Source organism: Haliotis rubra, unplaced genomic scaffold (assembly GCF_003918875.1).
Source record: "Haliotis rubra isolate DU_JTF1 unplaced genomic scaffold, ASM391887v1 Scf591, whole genome shotgun sequence".
NCBI lineage: Eukaryota > Metazoa > Mollusca > Gastropoda > Lepetellida > Haliotidae > Haliotis > Haliotis rubra.
This window is the reverse complement of record NW_025767292.1, coordinates 292,614-311,973: the sequence shown is the minus strand read 5'-3', so window position 1 is coordinate 311,973 and position 19,360 is coordinate 292,614. Positions and strand designations below refer to the sequence as shown.

At 40.7% G+C, this 19,360-nt stretch overlaps 1 protein-coding gene across 1 annotated transcript in view; it reads right to left on the bottom strand.

The window, feature by feature from the left end:
- The window catches only part of LOC124255066 (glutamate receptor-interacting protein 1-like), a 66,694-nt gene extending 50,509 nt beyond the window's left edge, over positions 1-16,185 (bottom strand). The window contains 1 exon segment of the mRNA XM_046688900.1: positions 15,947-16,185. Coding sequence (XP_046544856.1) covers positions 15,947-16,094 — 148 coding nt within the window. The 5' untranslated portion in view covers positions 16,095-16,185.
- Positions 16,186-19,360: the final 3,175 nt, after the last annotated feature.

Here is a 19,360-nt window from a genome sequence, read left to right as displayed (position 1 = left end):
GGCTGGGGACACCAGAAATTGTACATTGTACCCTAGTCTGTCATACAGACCCTGAAGCAAATATATCCAAGAAAGCCCACGCAAGTCTAGAAAATGTGGCAAGTCTAGATTTCCACAGCTTAAGAAAGTCTCTGAGCTCCTTTTTATTATATTTTACTTTTTTATTAACTTTTTTTTCCTGTAAAATATGTTCATTTCAGAGACTACTTGTTAGTCTAATTGTACCCATGTGGGGAATAGAACCCCGTGTTCAGGATGATGAACAAAAGCTATTACCAACAGGTTACCCCTCCATACAGTTTAGTGAGTGAGTTTAGTTTTACGCCGCACTCAGCAATATTCCAACTATATGGCGGTGGTCTGTAAATAATCGAGTCTGGACAAGACCACCCAGTGATCAACAGCATGAGCATCGATCTACACAATTGGGATGTGCTGACATGTGTCATGACAAAGTCAGCAAGTCTGACCACCTGATCCCATTTGTCGCCTCTTACGTGAGTGAGTGAGTGAGTGAGTGAGTGAGTGAGTTTAGTTTTAAGCCGCACTCAGCAATGTTCCAGCTATATGGCGGTGGTCTGTAAATAATCAAGTCTGGACTAGACAATCCAGTGATCAACAGCAGGAGCATCGATCTGCACAATTAGGAACCGATGACATGTGTCCACCAAGTCAGCGAGCCTGACCACCCAATCCCGATCTCAATGGGTACCCTTTTTGATTTAACAGGAAGTATTTGTTTCTATCAAAATTATATATATTTAGAGACTAGGCATTAGTCTAAGGAGACCAAATATGGTAAATAATATGGTTCAGGGACTGTGAGACAGACTAGCTGTCAGCCTCATGTTGCCCTATCTGTTCACATAGTAGTGTGTGGTTCTCAATATCCCTGAAACAATGACAGGTATGTGGCTGCAGTGCTGGTGATACTGGAGAATGTCAGGCATCTTAAGGGGGAGGGTATCAGGTGTTGTTGACCTGCCACTGTAGCCATCCATCAGTCTGGTCATTGGTCACTGTCACTGTGTCCAGCTACATGCATGCACACCAGAGGAGGGGTCAAATGTTAAAGAGATACCTCAAATTGTTGTCAAACAGGTAAGAAAAGGTACAGGTCAAATTGTTGTCAAACAGGTCAAGATTTAAACCTCCTTTCGAAAGTTGCATAATTTTCGAACCAAAGCCACTCTTGTCGTCAGACAATACTTGTGCAGTTGAGTAACGTGAAGGCAAGCCTGACCATCCTCTCTTGTTTAAACCTTGTATACAGTCCATAATGCAGTAGTTGGAAATATCGTTGGGTTTCCGCACTCTGTTTGGTGTGAGGATGAATTAACAGGTTTGGCGCCGCTTTGGGTAGCTCCAGTGTTGGTTGACCGATTTTGAATTAGGTATGGAAATACGCCTGGCCGCCAGTAGGGCTGACCTCAGCGGAGTCGTAGGGCCTGTGTTTGTCTTCGATTTTCTGTAATACTTGAGGTATTATTGTTGGCGGCGGAAACGCTCGACGCATTGAGGCCTTCCATGATAGACTTAGGAGCCCCGTCAGTCGCTTGGGGTTCGGGACCGGTGACACCAATGTCGGTAGTTGATTGCTGAATCGCATGGCCGATCATCCATCTGTCCGATGGTGATGAGTCGGTATAGAGAGCGCTCAAGGTATATTTCTCAGGTCTTTGGAATGTAATCGCTCTGACATGTAGATTTAGATCTTGTATTAAATTCGAACAAAGTTGAAAGCTTAGGTTCAAAAGGTTCACGCATCCGCTGGAGCCTTTGCAGAATCACTAGTCTCGTTCCGTATGGATCAGGCTTATTTCGTGAAATGTGCTCCAATGTGAAATGGCGCTGATTACAGCCATTTCAGACCGTTTATATGGAGCTCTGCATTTGCTGATTCCACTGATATGGGTATTCCTGCTCGCAACAAACTCTCGCGAGACATTCGCATTTCTTGGTCCAAATTTACATAGTAGATGTGGTCGGAGATGTTTCGGTGACTTGAATGGTTGTACATCGCTGAGATGTGCGCTGATGAGACCTGTAGGGGATCGTAACTGTAATCTGCTCAGATAGTCATCTTTAGTTGATGTTAAAATTCTCATTGTCGAGTGGTAACGGAGTAGAGTAGAAGTTTCGCGGAATGGTCTGCTGTATCTTGAGCCAACGGTCTTCTGGTACCATAATACGGTTGCGATTTGGAATCAATACCTAGGAACTGTGGTCTTGGCGAGTACTTTAGGTCCCGACTTGCGAAGTTTACTAACCAACCTAGTTGTAGCATAGCTTTATGATGTAATTTCAACTGTAGTTTGATATCTTTGCGATCTTGATTCGATGGCAGGTCCCAGCCAGGGGCTGGGATGATATTCAATGTATACTTTCCACCGGTAATGTAGCCCTCTAGAGTAAATCGTAGGTATTTCCTGAATCGGGATGAATGGGGATGTGCAAGTAGGCATCCTGTAGATCTATGCTGCCCATGCAGTTCCTTTCATAGGGACTTAACCATCTGGCGTAACTGGAGGTAAAATGTATCATGTTTGGCGAGATAGCTCCTGCTGAAAAGCTCATGTTGTAGATGAGTCTGTATTTCTCCGCGGAGTTTCTTTTCGGGAACTAGGAAAACTGGGAGTAGAAACCGGTCTCGACGCTTCTTGGTTTGATCTATTACTATGGCCTGTTTCGGATAGGAGGATGAGACAGCCTCTTTTATCTTTGGTAGTTGCTGCTTGTAAAATCGAATCTGGGGGCTTGATCATGAAAGTGTTTGTCCTGTAGAGGGATACTAAATCAGTAGGAATAATGCCGAATGCAGGAGGTATTCCCAGTTTTCCCAGTGTAGTGGAGGCGCCCACCCACTTGAGCGCCAGTTGTACTGGAACGGCTGGGGGTGGAAGACTCCAGTCGCTCCTAACCTGTGTTTCAGCCGCCTATAAATTGGCAAACTTCGTAGTCCTGCCTCTTCCTGATCCTCCTCAGGAAGTTGCCAGCTACCAGCGCCGGAATCTTTACCTCTAGAGCTGGCTATCTTCCTGTCTCTGTTCTTTGTAGGCCCGAACTTAGATCTGCCTGATAGTCTGACGCACGACGCCAGCCTCGATCTAATCATAAGGACTTCCCCTGGAATCCTTAGACTTCCTTACGCACCTTTGGTCAGATCCCAGCCAAAGATGGATGCCTAATGGGCTGTATAAAAGTGCTGTGCCTCCTCCCCAATGAGGCTTTGCGGAGGCCTTGACGACGAAGCCATAAGGTCAGTGCTGCTGAAACGATGTAAGATGATCCGCTAAAAACCGCTGATCTTTCTTTGCATAAGTAAGGCAGAATAAATCATTCTATCAGGTATCTAGTAATAAGAGTCTCATTGATCGCCCTAGATCTATTTTAACCCTAAAGAACATATGCCCTCGGCCATGGTTTCTTATATGAGCCAACCGCGTATCATCCAGCAAGCCTGACCACCAATCCCGATCTCAATGGGTACCCTTTTTGATTTAACGAGTTTCGTAGGAAGTGAGATTTGTTTCTATCAAAATTATATATAGATGCTTTAGAGACTAGGCATTAGTCTATGGGGAGACCAAATATGGTAAATAATATGGTTCAGGGACTGTGAGACAGACCAGCAGCCTCATGGTCACATAGTAGTGTGTGGTTCTCAATATCCCTGAAACAATGACAGGTACAGGTCAAATGTTAATGAGATACCTCAAACTGTCAACAACAGGTAAAAGAAGGTACAGGTCAAACATTAATGAGATACCTCAAACTGTCAACAACAGGTAAAAGAAGGTACAGGTCAAACGTTAATGAGATATCTCAAATTGTCAACAACAGGTAAAAGAAGGTACAGGTCAAACGTTAATGAGATATCTCAAATTGTCAACAACAGGTAAAAGAAGGTACAGGTCAAAAGTTAATGAGATACCTCAAATTGTCGACAACAGGTGAAAAAAGGTACAGGTCAAACGTTATTGAGATACCTCAAACGTCGACAACAGGTAAGAAAAGGTATAGTTCAAATGTTAACGAGATACCTCAAAATGTCATCAACAGGTGACAAGAGTGAGTGAGTGAGTTAGTTTTACGCCGCACTCAGCAATATTCCAGCTATATGGCGGCGGTCTGTAAATAATCGAGTCTGGACCAGACAATCCAGTGATCAATAGCATGAGCATCAATCTGCACAATTGGGAACCGATGACATGTGTCAACCAAGTCAGCGAGCCTGACCACCCGATCCCGTCAGTCGCCTCTTACGACAAGCATGGGTTACTGAAGGCTCATTCTAACCCGGACCTTCACGGGTAGGTGACAAGTCATTGTTACTATGATTGTAGTGTTATAAAACAACCCTGTTTGTTAAATATTGTACTCAGCAATATTCTAGCTATATGATAGTAAGAGGAAATGACACAAACCACTGATCAAAATCATGAGCAAGGAAGTACTATGAGACACAATCAAACAAAAAAGTTTCTCTGTCTGCTCCAATAAGTGGTTTCTTGCAATAAAACAAACAAAGGGTCGCTTGACCCCTGATCCCAACTGCAAGTGGTTGTGTAAGAATATATGGTTGTGTAAGTGTAAATGCTCTTTTACAGTTGCACACTGATTGTCAGCATCTATACCAGGGATTTACCTGGGGTCCTGTATTTCAGGGTCCCTGGGACTCATACTCTTAATTTTCAGGGGTCCTGGACTACAAGATGGGGGTCCCAGACACTTAAATATTATTATTAATACTGTTATTGTATTGTGTATCATGATCATCACATTGTTACAGTAATTAAATTGCAAATGATACCATAACCCAGCTAGTAGCAAACTCAGTAATAACTTATTGTTACTTAAATGGAATTTTTACAAAAAGTATTTAGACTTTTTCTGCATCCCTGTGGATGCGCTAATAATAAAGATTTCGTCCATTGCCAATTTTTATGAGTATAGGACGCAGGAATTCGCGTCCCGTAAATCCCTGCTATACCATTACTGTTATAATAATTGCATTATCTCAGTAATTTCTATGTATTTAATTAATTCTGACTTGATCACTGACCAAAAATGGTGAAGCCATGTTTGTTTGTCAACACTGAAAGAAGTACCTACCTGACCTTTCATATTTGCATTTTTATTACATTTTTATGCCCCCAAAAGCCATCCTTATTTATCCCATTGTGTAGATCCTGCCAAGAAATCTAACAATTATATGATGAAGACTGATATCTGTCATGAAATATTTAAGACAATTCTGACAGGAACCATTTCTTTACAGGGCATGGATCAGATGGAAGTGGATGGTGTGTCAGGGAGGATTTATCAGAAGCAGTGTTTAGGACAGCACAATCTTCCCTGGATGACAGTGGTCTGTTTACAATACAGGCTGACAGGAGATGAAGGATGGTGATAGACATTGATGTACAGAACAGAGTAGTAGAGCTCATGGAGCCATATTCAGTAGATGTGGAGCCCAGGGCCCAATTTGAACCAAAGGGAACAGTGAAGCAGTCCAAGTGTGGAGCCACTGGCAGAGATGGCATGTAATGGAGCCATAGGCACATATTGCTGCCAGGGGCAAGGTTTTTTCCTAAAGGACTTTTCCTGAAGACTGCGCTAGGCACCAATAGAGTGTAGATATACATGCAGCCATGATGGAGCCAATATATGGAGCAAGGGTTGGGATGGAGCCCTCAGTTGACAGAGAAGAAGAAGGAGCTACAAGGACTGGACCTCCTCATGAGGCCAAACACAGACGTGACAGCAGCCCAGTCCAACAAGAAGGTATGTCAATAGTGAATATGTTCAACCGGTTACAGTACACATGAACACCAGTGAGTCCAACTGAATTGATACTATGCATCATGCATACCATGTGCATGAATATGGGGTGGTGGGGTAGCCCAGTGGTTAAAACCTTTGCTCGTCAGGCTGAAGACACGGGTTCGATTCCCCACATGGGTACAATGTGTGAAGCCCATTTCTGGTGTCCCTCTCGGTGATATTGCTGGAATATTGCTAAAAGTGGCATAAAACCAAACTCACTCACTCACTGTGCATGAACGCCTGATACTGGAGACAAGTCAGAGTGCTGCAGCCAACAGCCTCCACTCCAGATACATGCAAGTTATAACCAGTAATATTTAGTGAGGTGAGGTGAGGTGAAATTGGGTTTAACGTCGTGCTTGAGAATATTTCGCTCATATGACGACGTGCATGCGTGTGTATGTGTATGTGCGGCTGCTTGTACTAGCCCAGACTGAAGCTGGTTTGATAGTGCTAGCCCACTGAGATACCATGCCGCAGTGAAGCATGAATACCCCACTCAGACACATTATACTGACTCGAGCCGACCAGTCCTTGTTGTACCCATTAATGCCGAGCGCCAGGCAGGGACCAACAAGTACCATATTTTAACGTCTTTTGGTATGACGCGGTCGGGGATCGAACCCGCGACCTTCTGCTCTCCGGCGGACGCTCTAACCACTACACCACGGAGGCGGTTTGTAATATTTAGTACACACGGGGAAGTAACACGAAAACATAACAATGCCAACTTGACACTTGCATCACATTCAAGAAACTCACGCTATGTTTGAACTGTCCATAACACACCAAAATATAATGACTCTCTGCAGAACTCACTTTCTAAACAATTCTCTTGTCTGATCTCATGTTAAATTATGTTAGAATACACTAAAAAAATCTTAATCTTTTAGTGTAAGTCTTAATCTGCACTCCAAAAAATAAGTGTAAATGTGTAAATCTGCCCCAGTTATATAACTCTCAAGAAACTTGTTTGTTTTAACAACTTGAAAAGTAAGTGAGTGAATGCTAAATTAAAGTAATTTGTAATTTAGTGTTATCCCAATCCATAGAGCAGCAAAGACACAGTCTGAATCTGCATGTTATAGAACATTAACAACAAAAACGTCTAAACATGCCACAGAGGCATACATTAGTGTTGGGAATTGGTTGAAATTTCATAACTGATGATTGATCCATTACAACCGATCAATCATCGAAAATAATTGGTTAGCATCATTTATCAAATATTCCTGTGTGTGTTAATGCACAAAAAAATCTAGAAAATACATTTGGTTCTTTTGAGTTTTTTTGTTGCAAATTGCACAAAATGCATTTGCAAATTTTACATCTTTAAAGGATAATTAGTATGTTTGGAACATAAATTTCCTGGAGTCTTTAAGATAAATTCAATCATGACTTGGAATGAGCTTGTAGTGCTTATGAAATGTAACAGACAAAACCAACCATGTGAAAAATATTGTTAATGAAAACAAGTGTTCCAGAATTGTTTGTGTTCGATTATAAGAAAACATGATCGATTGCTTGGTCATTTAGTCATTGCAACCAATCTTTGATTATTTCAAGTAATCGGACCACCACTAGCATAAATCTGCCTAATAATCATGATAAACCTAACAAATGCTGAGAAGCTAAAAATAAATCTGCACTGTTTTAAAAAAAACAATAAAAAACCCGCAAAGCTAAATCTGTACTTGTTATAGCATACTCAAGTAATAACAGTGACTCTCAAGAAAATAAGTGTAAATAAGCACTTGTTATGAGACTCTCAAAATCAAATGAAATACCCCCTTATGCCGCTTCTAGCAATATTCCAGGAACATCATGGTAGGGACAACAGAAATGGGCTTCATACATTGTACCTACCGGTATGTAGGCAATCGAACCAGGGCCTTCGGCATGACAACCTAACATCTTAACCACGAGGCTACCCCACCGCCCCTTCTCCAAATTAACTGTTATGGTTTACACCCGTGAAGATCCGGGTTAGAATGAACGTTCAGTAACCCATACTTGTTGTAAGAGGTGACTAATGGGATTGGGTGGTCAGGCTCGCTGGCTTGGTTGAAACATGTCATCGGTTCCTAATTGCACAGGTCGAAGCTAATGCTGTTAATCACTGGATTGTCTGGTCCAGACTCGATTTATATAATTTACAGACCACCGCCATATAGCCGGAATATTGCAGAGTGTGGCATAAAACTAAACTCACTCACTCACTCACTGTTATGGTTTAGTTCCACTAAACATGCTGAGTCAGCAGGCTGCTCTCCACAGCAGCATCCTCGTCTACGCTTGCTGCAACCTGTCCGTCCCCGGTGGTCCCCCACAAACTACACCAACTCCAACAAGTGTCTTCAACACAACTCCGAAGATGTTCTTCATACATGACTAATACTAGCACCAGTAATTGGAAAACCGATACCTAGAGCCAGCATAGCTGCTACAGTCAAAACCTCACTTTACAAATCTGAGCTTCGGCACCATGCCAAGATATGTCGGGGATCAGCTCATATTATCTCAGGTTAACTTATCCAACTCTGAGTTTGATGTGTATGTTTCAAACTAGACTTATACTTACAGTGCACACATTTCAGTACTTTACAAGACGGTCTCATGTTGCCTGCAAGGACCATTAAAATTAGTTTTTGGACCCTACTTAAGAAGTCAGGCAAAACCCCACAAATTATACATTCGATAGGCAAAACCACCTCCATTGTAATCATGTTAATTGAACAGGAGCCTAACTGAGGGGAAAGAAAATTTTGACTTGCTTGTTCATCACACAGAGACACGTGAAGATCCGGGGTAGAATAGGTCTTCAGCAACCCATGCTTGTCGTAAAAGGCGACTATGCTTGTCGTAAAAAGCGACTAACAGGATCGGGTGGTCAGGCTCGCTGACTTGGTTGACACATGTCATCGGTTCCCAATTGTGCAGATCGATGCTCATGCTGTTGATCACTGGATTGTCTGGTCCGGACTCGATTATTTACAGACCGCCGCCATATAGCTGGAATATTGCTGAGTGCAGCGTAAAACTAAACTCACTCACTCACTCATCATACAGAGTACAACCTTTAATGAATTTTGTATTTCTTTTCTAAATTGCTGGTCTGCTGTTTCTAAGACATAACCAAAATTGATATTGAGATGAGCATGGTGTGGGACAATGATCGATGATATGTACTATCAACTAAAGCAAAGACACATTAGTTTATTGAAGACAGCTCAAAGGAAAGTTGCCTAACTGACATGATAATTTGATATGGAAATAACTTGATAGGCCAGACCAATCTTATTTCTTGTTTTACGGATTTTTGTCCTCAGAAAACCTAAAGGCAGGAGGGAAAAAAATAAAAAATAAAAATCACCAGCCAAAGTAATATTCCTTTTAAATACTAAAGTATTTTATTTTTGGCAATTTATGAAATGTATATGGGGCAAAAAATAATCCAAACATTTTTTCTTGTAAGTTTACATCTTTGGCCAATAAAAACATGAGGATTTTATTTTTTTAGTGGGAAATTTATTACTCTTGAAAAAATACGACCGGCGGATCCGTAAAACAAGAAATAAAATTGGTCTGGCCTAATTTGATATAAAATTCATGACTGACATTTATATGTCACAGATTCAGGCAGAACAAAATGCTAACAAAACATTGAATTCAATCAATTGTTGCAAAATTCTGTATTGCTTGCTCCATAAACATGCCTTATACAATAGGTAATTTAAAGTTTGGTGGTTGTTTAATGATGAATTCAGTAATATTAACAGCTATATGACACAAAAATCTGTAAAAAATCCAGTTTGAACCACTGACAAACAAATGTCTGGCATCATCGGTGAGTGTCAATTCACAATTCCAATGCATCAGCATGTAAATAATCAAGTCTGGACCAGACAATCCACTGACTGACATCATGAGCAACAATCCATAAATTGGCAGTCAGTGACATACATTAACCAAGTCCGATCACCCGACCCTTTTAGTCGCCTCTTACAACAACCATGAATTGCTAGAGGCCATTTCTAACCCTGATCTTCCCGAGGACGTAATTTAAAGAGACATATCTCCCAGTCTGATGCTGAAGGCAAAGTTCCAACAGAACACATCTCTTATCAACATGATTATACGTCCTGGTGTTTCTATTAAGCCTGTTAAACACACCCACAAAGCAGATTATCTCTATTGTCAAACTGTGTTGCGGAACAAGTTCAATAGTCAGCTCTTATCATCAGCTCTGCCTCCGTATACAAACATACACCCATGATGTAAGAGCATCTGTGGAGGAAGTTCATGGTTCAAGCGTGAGGCCTATCAGATGATACGTTCAGCTTAATAGTCCTCTAATGGCTGCATCAGGAATAGCATGAGAAATGCCATGGACAATTTTTATTAGGTTACTCTCTATAGGCCACATATCTCTGCCATTTTTAACCTAATGCTTCGTCTCTGAAGATACATAATTTTGCTAGAAACACATAACTATTTCAACAGAAAAGGAGCTGTCTCACAGTTAGACTAACAACTAGTCTCTGAAATGAAAACATATTTTACAGAAAAAATAGTTGATAGTAAAAAAAAAAATATAATGAAAAGGAGCCCTGAGACTTTCTTCACCTGAAGCTGAGGAAATCTAGACTTGCCACATTTTCTAGACTTGCGTGAGCTTTCTTGGATATATTTGCTTCAGGGTCTGTATGACAGACTATCTCACAGTCTGTGAACCATATTATTTTCCCTACTGCCTGGCCCTCTCTGCAATGCTATCCCAACTCACTGGGGCTCCTTTTGAATTAAATGGGTATGTTTGTTACTATCAAAATAATATATATTCAAGGACTAAGCGTTAGTCAGTGAGACAGACTAAGTAACCACATGCCCAGTCTCTGTAACAGACTTCACTAACATAATATTATTTGTACACTTAATGTCTGGGCTGTCTCACAGTCATTGAACCATGTTATTTTCCATCTGGATCCCTGGTGAGATGAGGAAAATCTAGACTTGCTTAATCTATGAGACAAACTAAACAAAAAAAGTGCTCGTAGACATCTGAACTGGACAAAATACAACTTTCTGTCTCATTATTAAGCATATTAATATTTTGCCTCCATACTTTGGAAGTCACATAAAACCCTGCATGTGATAGCCCTTTATTAATGCATTGCTATATATAGGACTGCACGGTGTTACCGGTATACCGGTACATCGCAATACGTTTCTTAAACGATACGTACTGCAATATTTTTTCTGAGAACCGGTGTATTGGGTAAAGAATATGTATGCACTCTTTGTGATTATCATCATGGTTTAAATTAAAATCTACACATACTTTTATTGACAACAGATGTTTTCTTTCGTTATTCAATGACAAAACTGCATACTGTAATACTATAAATGGCATAAAAAAAGAGAACAGAATCCATGACTATGCAACCTTATTTTGAGATTGCGGTTATCAGAACCATTATGTTTAGGGACTTATAATGTAGAAAATAGGATCGACATGTACAATTAGTGTCACTTACTGTCAAACCTTTAAGTTCCCAATACAGTCAAATCCCGATGAGTCGAATGCCGGTGTCTCGAATATTATGCATAACTCGAAGTACCTGTCGGTCCCGACCATTCCCTGTTATAGTTGTCATCATTTGAATACCGGTTACACGAATTCGTCTCATAAATACACACGATGACTCGAGAAGGAAATTTGGTCCCATGAGATTCAAACAACAGCAATCTTGTATACATAAGCCGAAGTCAGTCAATGAGAAGTTGATTGGTGTAGCAAACTGATCCAATTAACAAACCAGCGCGGCTCACACCTTTCCGCCATTGATGGGTGAGTTCAAAAGGCAGATTAGTGATTTTACGGAAATCACTGTCTGTGCTAATCAGACTGGAACTGATAAGGTGCCCCTATTAGTAATATGGAAATCATTAGATAAACAAATGCTTAGGCGGAGGAATTAGGACTGGATCATCTTTTTTTCTACCCTCATAGACATACCTATGTCTCGAATACATTGATAAGTCAAATTTATTACTTGGTCCCCAGCGATTCGACTCATCGGGGATTTGACTGTATATCGCAATATGTATCACAATACAGGTACCTGAATCGAAATATATTGCAATAGAATTCATTTGTCAATACACAGCCCTAGTTAAATATATATGTCAGGGTTGAGATTGCAAGTAGAGATTGCGATAGGAGTCTCTACCAGTAGAGATTGAGATCGGAGTCTCTACTGGTAGAATCTCCGATCCTACTAGTAGAGATTGCAATTAGAGTCTCTACTGGTACAATCGGAGATATATTACAGCATATAACATTTTGAAGATATTGGAGATGAAATTGTGGGCTTAGAACTCACTCCTAAATTGTATCAATAAACACATTTATGATTAGTTAATATATGGTGTAAACTTAATCTTATTTAATGACGGTAGAATATTCATAAAACATATTCATGTAATCCTAAACAAAGTTAGTCTTGGGTGAAAACCCAAAAAGTTGTGTTTAAGTGAACATGTAATACTGACTGAGTGAGTTTAGCTTTACCCCGATGTAGCAATATGCCAGCAATATCACAGGGGGGGACACCAGAAATGGGCTTCACACATTGTGCCCATGTGGGGAATTGAACCCGGGCCTTTGGCGCGATGAGCGAACACTTTAACCACTAAGCTACCCTACTGCCCCTGAACATGTCCTAAACAACTATATTTCTGTTCTTTGCTAAGGCATACCTGTGAAGGTCCGGGTTTGAATATTGATCTTCAGTAACCCATGCTTGTGGTAAGATGCGACTAACGGGATCGGGTGGTCAGGCTCGCTGACTTGGTTGACACATGTCATCGGTTCCCAATTGTGCAGATCGATGCTCATGCTGTTGATCACTGGATTGTCTGGTCCAGACGTGATTATTTACAGACCGCCGCCATATAGCTGGAATATTGCTGTGTGCGGCGTAAAAATAAACTCACTCATTCACTCTTTTGCTAAGGGTACTCTTTTCATTCAGAATTTTTTATATAACCTTCAACACATTCATGGCTTGTCTATGACTTCTGGTACTCTCCATGTTTCTTGAGTTTGTTGGTAAAAATAGCCCCAGCAGTGTTAAAACATTTTTTTCCAAATGTTAGAAATGGGTTCCTAGAGGACTGTTTCCAGATGTCAAAAAAACACTTGGGTGGTAAGTGTGAAACAATGGCGAGTCAGATTTCCAGAAGCAAGTAATGTTTTAAAAAAAATAAAATTCTGAGGTGAGTATTGTAGCTCTTAAATGAATGAAATGGCACATTAGTAATTTCTTAAAATAGATCTGGGGTGAGTGGGGAGGCTCTCAAATGATGAAATGACACATGAGAAGGAATGTAATTATGTATTTGTCATTGGTGGTTTATGATTGAACTAATGTCAAGTCTATGAATTTGAAAATAAAAATAACACAAAATATATGAAAACTTTTAAACAACGAAATATTGATGCGGTAAAAAGCTTGCTAGACATGCCTCTTGTTAGCAGCTACACTGGTTTTAATCACAATATATGCAGATATTCACCAGATAGATCTGATATAGGCCTGGTTTATCATTTGAATCCTTACATGTACTCACAGTTTCTCCTCTACCACTGGATGGTTTGACCTGGAGCCTCTTGCTGCAAGGCCTTCATCAGATGATATACTAAACATTTTGAACTAGGGATTGATCTAGGCCTGCTCACAGGCTCTTATTCAGCCCTAAGTTAGACTAACCCTTAGTTACTGACAATATATAATTTTGATAGAAACAAATAATTCCTTTAAAAAAGAAATGAACATCAATAAGATGGGAGATTCCATAGGCTGATCCAGAAATTTTCAAAGGGGGAGGTTCAGGGGGTTCGAACCCCCTGAACCCCACCTTGGCTCTGCCATTGCAAAACATTAACTTCAATGTGGTCTTTAGTCGTTTTCAAAGGGGCGGGGGTTCGAACCCACTGAACCCCCCTCTGGATCCGCCACTGGATTCAGAACCTGAGAAAATCTAAACTTGGTTCATTCAGGGCTTTAGCATTGCAGGGAGGGCTGGGCAGTAGGAAATAATGTGGTTCAGGGACTGTGAGACAGAGTGCTACAGGTGGTAATGTGAATCTATCTAGGTGAGATGGAACTCGAGCTCCTAACATTCACAGTGATCATTGGGAGTAACATGATTCTGCTGACCACTTGTGTATGACACAGACCTCCTGTTGGTCAGGCTTGACGATGTGGAATCCATACATTCAGTCCATGATGGCTGAAGTAATGAGAGTTGCCTTGGGTCAGAACTGATCATCTTGCCTTGGGGAATGTGAATTGTTGAGTTGAACATACAAGCATTCAAGACATTGTTTAGGCAAGGGCTCAGGACACTTATAGCTTAGACTTACAACAATTGTTAGGGCAAAGGTCGCTGACCAGTTTCCTTTCATTTCATGCCAAGACGTAGGCAGCAGAGTAATATACATGCTCACACCATGCACGATATTGCATTTCTTAAAAGAAAAATATCTGTAATTGAATCCTACGATGGCAACGATGATCATCATCATCATGAGTGCTGTGCTTGGTGCACCTTAAAGTCATCATCGTCATTGTCGTCATCATCATCATCATCATCATCATGAGAGCTGTGCTTTGTGCACCTTAAAGTCATCATCGTCATTGTCGTCATCATCATCATCATCATGAGTGCTGTGCTTGGTGCACCTTAAAAGCATCATCCTCATCATGAGAGCTGTCTGAAGCTTCCTTCCTCAAAACTGTTTTTCCACTCCAGCACTCTCCCCATCAACATCCTATCAACATCCGACAATCCCAGTCAGACACCAACTCAAGCCATTAACCAAGGGTTTACCATTCATGTTCTGCCGTTCCATTGCCGCCAGTAGCACCTGACCACTATCTGACGCCTGTCGTAATAGCTGATGGCAACAGGTGTGAGATTACTAAACTGCTCCATCAAAGGGTTATACAGACCCAAACCTAGAACTAGAGTACTTAACAGGTTTACAAGGAGACACTCAGCTGTGTTGGAGATAGAGAGTTTTACCATGTTCATACTGTGTTTAGGGTATGTTGTGTACTGCAGAAACATTGGACAGAGAGGCCGGTTTGATTGTTTGTTGTTTAAGGCCGCACTCCGCAATATTCCAGCTATATGATGGCAGTCTGTAAATAATCGAGTCTGGACCAGACAATCCAGTGATTGACATCATGAGCATCCAATCTACACGATTGTTATAATCAACCACACAGAGAAGCATGGTAGTAATGTACTAACACACAGTATCTGGCAACTGCTGTATATCTTTTTTATCTAATAAAGATCTCCATGTTAATTTCAAAGGAGATCAGTGAGATGAGACATTCAGACCTTGTGTAAAATCTAGACTTGCTTAGATTGCACTGAAGCAGAATAGTGGTGTTTGGTATGACGCGATCGGGGATAGAACCCGCGACCTTCCGCTCTCCTAACCACTACACCACGGAGACGGTCCGCCTGTCACAGAAAAGATATGCATTGTTGAAAAGTATTTTTGACCAAATGAGTTTTGAGAAATGAGAAAAAAAAATTTAATTCTGGTTTTATAGTTGTAGGTGAACGTGTATCTAGCCTTCACACAAGGTCACATTACCACTGCTTCCACCCCCGCCCCAACTTCAACATACACACACAAACACCCTCAGGCACATAGCAAGCCATTTTATTTGTGTAAGCCAGATAGGTTGCAAAGGCTTATATTTAGATAGTATTGAGGACTTGTCCAACTTTCATTTTCAAAATCATGTGTAAGCCCGGGCTTTATTTTGGTATGGTAGCTACGCCCCTGACCCTACATAAAACCATTATGTATTGCCTCAACATGTCAACAATGTCTTCTGTGTATGTCCGAGATGATGACACTGATGATTATGATTATTGTGAAATTGTTACATATGCACATGGTTTACTTGACCCTTATCTATGGCAATGAAATCCTAAACTATAGTAATTCCAACATCCAGAGCCACACTGACATACATCCCTGTCCCACATGTACAATTGATCACTTAACTCTCCACAAAGGACCTACTTTCATATAAGCACACACTTCCACAATCAGTAACACAGAGCGATGACCGCCTCCTTGACTCCGCCGGCAGATTCCCGTCACCTAGCTGGACACTGCACCGCCTCAAGATGTCCTCCACGTCACGTAGATAATCGGACTCCTCGTCCATGATGCACGGATTATGTGCCAGACTCTTGGTGAAAATCTCACCCTGATATCATCCTAAACCTGCCTTAACAGAGAGACACAAGGGCACAAGGGCATGTGTCCCTCCCACTATTATAAATCTCTCGTGTCTACAGAATGATATTATCATCCGGATCAGCATGTTAATATACGATTTAACCCTTAGCATTCAGTGCTGGCATTTTAAACATGATTGTTTTGTACGTTATTGTTTAATGCTGTATTCAGCTATATTCCAGCTACATGGCAGCGGTCAGCAAATAATCCAATCTGGACCAGACAATCCAGTGATCAACACCATGTGAGTGAGTGAGTGAGTGAGTGAGTGAGTGAGTGAGTGAGTGAGTGAGTGAGTGAGTGAGTGAGTGAGTGAGTGAGTGAGTGAGTGAGTGAGTGAGTGCGTGAGTTTCATGCCACTTTCAACTAACATGACATCAGGTCAGCTTATTGTAAACAAATGGTAAAGAAATAGCCCTAAATGACGCTGGTCTAAGACATTTACCCTGGTGAAGCCCACAAAAATGGGCATGGGGTTGACAAACCTAGAAACATAATCAAAGAATCTGGCACCACAACCCACAGTAACAGGTCTCTGGTATTCGTATGAGATGCAACACAGTGAATAGACCACCAGCACATTTCAAATTGAAACTGCCTCAGTTTGCAAGGCATCCCTCTCTATAAAAACACTCATGGACCATGTGATTCTTTCACATTCTTTCATATGATGGGGCAGAGGGGTAGCCTAGTTAAAGCGTTCGCTCGTCACACTGAAGACCCGGGTTTGATTCCCCACTTGGGTACAATGTGTGAAGCCCATTTCTGGTGTCCCCTGCCATGACATTGCTGGAATATTGCTAAAAGTGGTGTAAAACCACTCCCTCACTTTTTCATATGACAGATTAACCACATAAATATAATAGAATCACATGGCCCACAGGGCTTAATCAGGGTTTTAAAACTAAGTGTCTGTCTTGAGCTGGCAAATTGAGAAAATTCTCGATATCTCTAATATTTTCTTATTTTCATAAAGTCTGAGGAAATGGGAAAGTTTTACGGTAATTCAAATTCAGAAGTTTTACTGTCAGTTTCTGCAGACTTATGGCCTAATCTGTCTCACAGTTCCTGAAACGTATCATTTTCCCTTCTGTGCAGCTCCAGCTCTTTCTTCAGTTTACCCGTGAAGATCCAGGTTAGAATATTGATCTTCAGTAGCCCAAGCTTGTCGTAAGAGGCGGCTAACGGGATCAGGTGGTCAGGCTCGCTGACTTGGTTGACACATGTCATCGGTTCCCAAATGCGAAGATCGATGCTCATGCTGTTGATCACTGGATTGTCTGGTCCAGACTCGATTATTTACAGACCGCCGCCATACAGCTGAAATATTGCTGAGTGCGGCGTAAAACTAAACTCACTCTTCCTTTAGTTCTAAAGCTCTAAATGAAGCAAGTCTAGATTTGCTCACAATCTCCCATCTCACAGGGGCTACTTTTCAGTTTAAAAGGAAACATCTGTTTCTATCAAAATTATAAATATTCAGAGACACTTAGCAATCATCTAACATATGGCTGAATAACAACCTTTGAGCAAGTCTAGATTAATCCCTCCTCCATAACTTTTGTCACTAGTAGAAAGACAAGAGAGAGATATCTATTGCAGGATGTACATTGTTAGCATTTTCATGTTATCTGTGCATGGAGACATAATTCATTTGAACCAGACCTAAAAGGGTTAACAACGCCCATGTAACCTTTCTGGAAACTTGTTTTTGAAGACATGCACAAAGGATGTCATTTTTTTTCATTCTTTTATCTTTACTGTGTTGTGAATAACTCTGTCATGTCGATAAAGCTTTATTTCATTCTTATCTGACATAAGCATAAAATAGGTCAACAGAATCTTAAAGATGGTGGTTACTTACTGTTACAGATCGCATCTCTGAAGTTCCATGTCATGTGACCAGTTCATGATGCTGCATGACAATTATCATGACAAAGAAACATGACGTGGGAGGCCTATCCTGGCTCAGAGTCCTTCAGACATAATATTTTCTCTTCTGACTGTCTTACACATGTACAAGTCTTTAAGGTAATAATTATTAGTTTAAATCTTAATTTCAATAATATAAACAATAAGAAGGTTTCCTCTGTGAAAGATGGGCATCCTTATCTAGACTTGCTTATTATAAGGATAGACTTACTAAACATTCTTGACTGTATCATTCCAGGGGTGGAAATAACCCATTGCCCGACGCCCCAGTCCAGTGTTTTTTTCTGTCGGGCAAGCAAATTTGTATATCACACTGTACCGGTGTCCAATGTTAATTATGTTGTTTATTTAAAAAATCAACAAGAAAATGGCCGGTATAGTGGAAAAATTATCATGGCAAGTGATTTTACATGTGCCACTGTACCGGAGTACACCAGCAATTTTAAAGTTATTTCCACCCCTGCATTCAGTAAAGCCTTAGAGCAAGGCTAGCAAGCCCCAACTGTACTGTTATAGCCTTGAACAGAGCACGTGAAGATTGTTCAGAGGGCGGTGGGGTAGTCTAGTGGTTAAAGCGTTTCCTTATCATGCCAAAATCCTGTGTTCAGGTCTCAGTACAATGTGAAAGACCCATTTCTGGTGTCCCCTGCTGTGGTATTGCTAAAAGCAGTGTAAAACAATATTCATTCACTCACAAGATTGGGCAAGGGTTCTAAAATTCAAGGCCGAGGGGTGGTTTGTTAATGAATATGCATGAACTTTGTTAAACATGCTAAAGAATCCTGTGAGTGAATGCTTTGATGTGGTGCAGAATTGGCAGAACATTTTCTCAAAAGATTGCTGCCTTCTAGTTTATCATTCAGCCTACACACCAAGGCTCCCTAAAAGATAGATTGATAACTGGAAATATTGTCGATGGTAATCATCATGATTATCGATATGAAAATTTTGTCATTGATAATATCGTACATAAACTATTGAGATGAAATAACGTTTTAATTTACTCAGACAATACATAAGGATAGATAATTCATTATTCATGTGCTGCTTCTAAAGATGTTCAGGTCAGTGTTCTGTTAGTAATCCAAACCTAAATATATCGCCACTCACCAGTGATTAGAAAGATTGTAGGAAAAATAGTCCTAAGTAAAAAAGTGCCGGAAAAAAGTACTCCAGGAAAAAAGTCCTATTGTAATAAAAACCAATTTATTCATTAACTTTGAGGTCAAAGATTTTAGAAAATCACTGATAACTCACAAT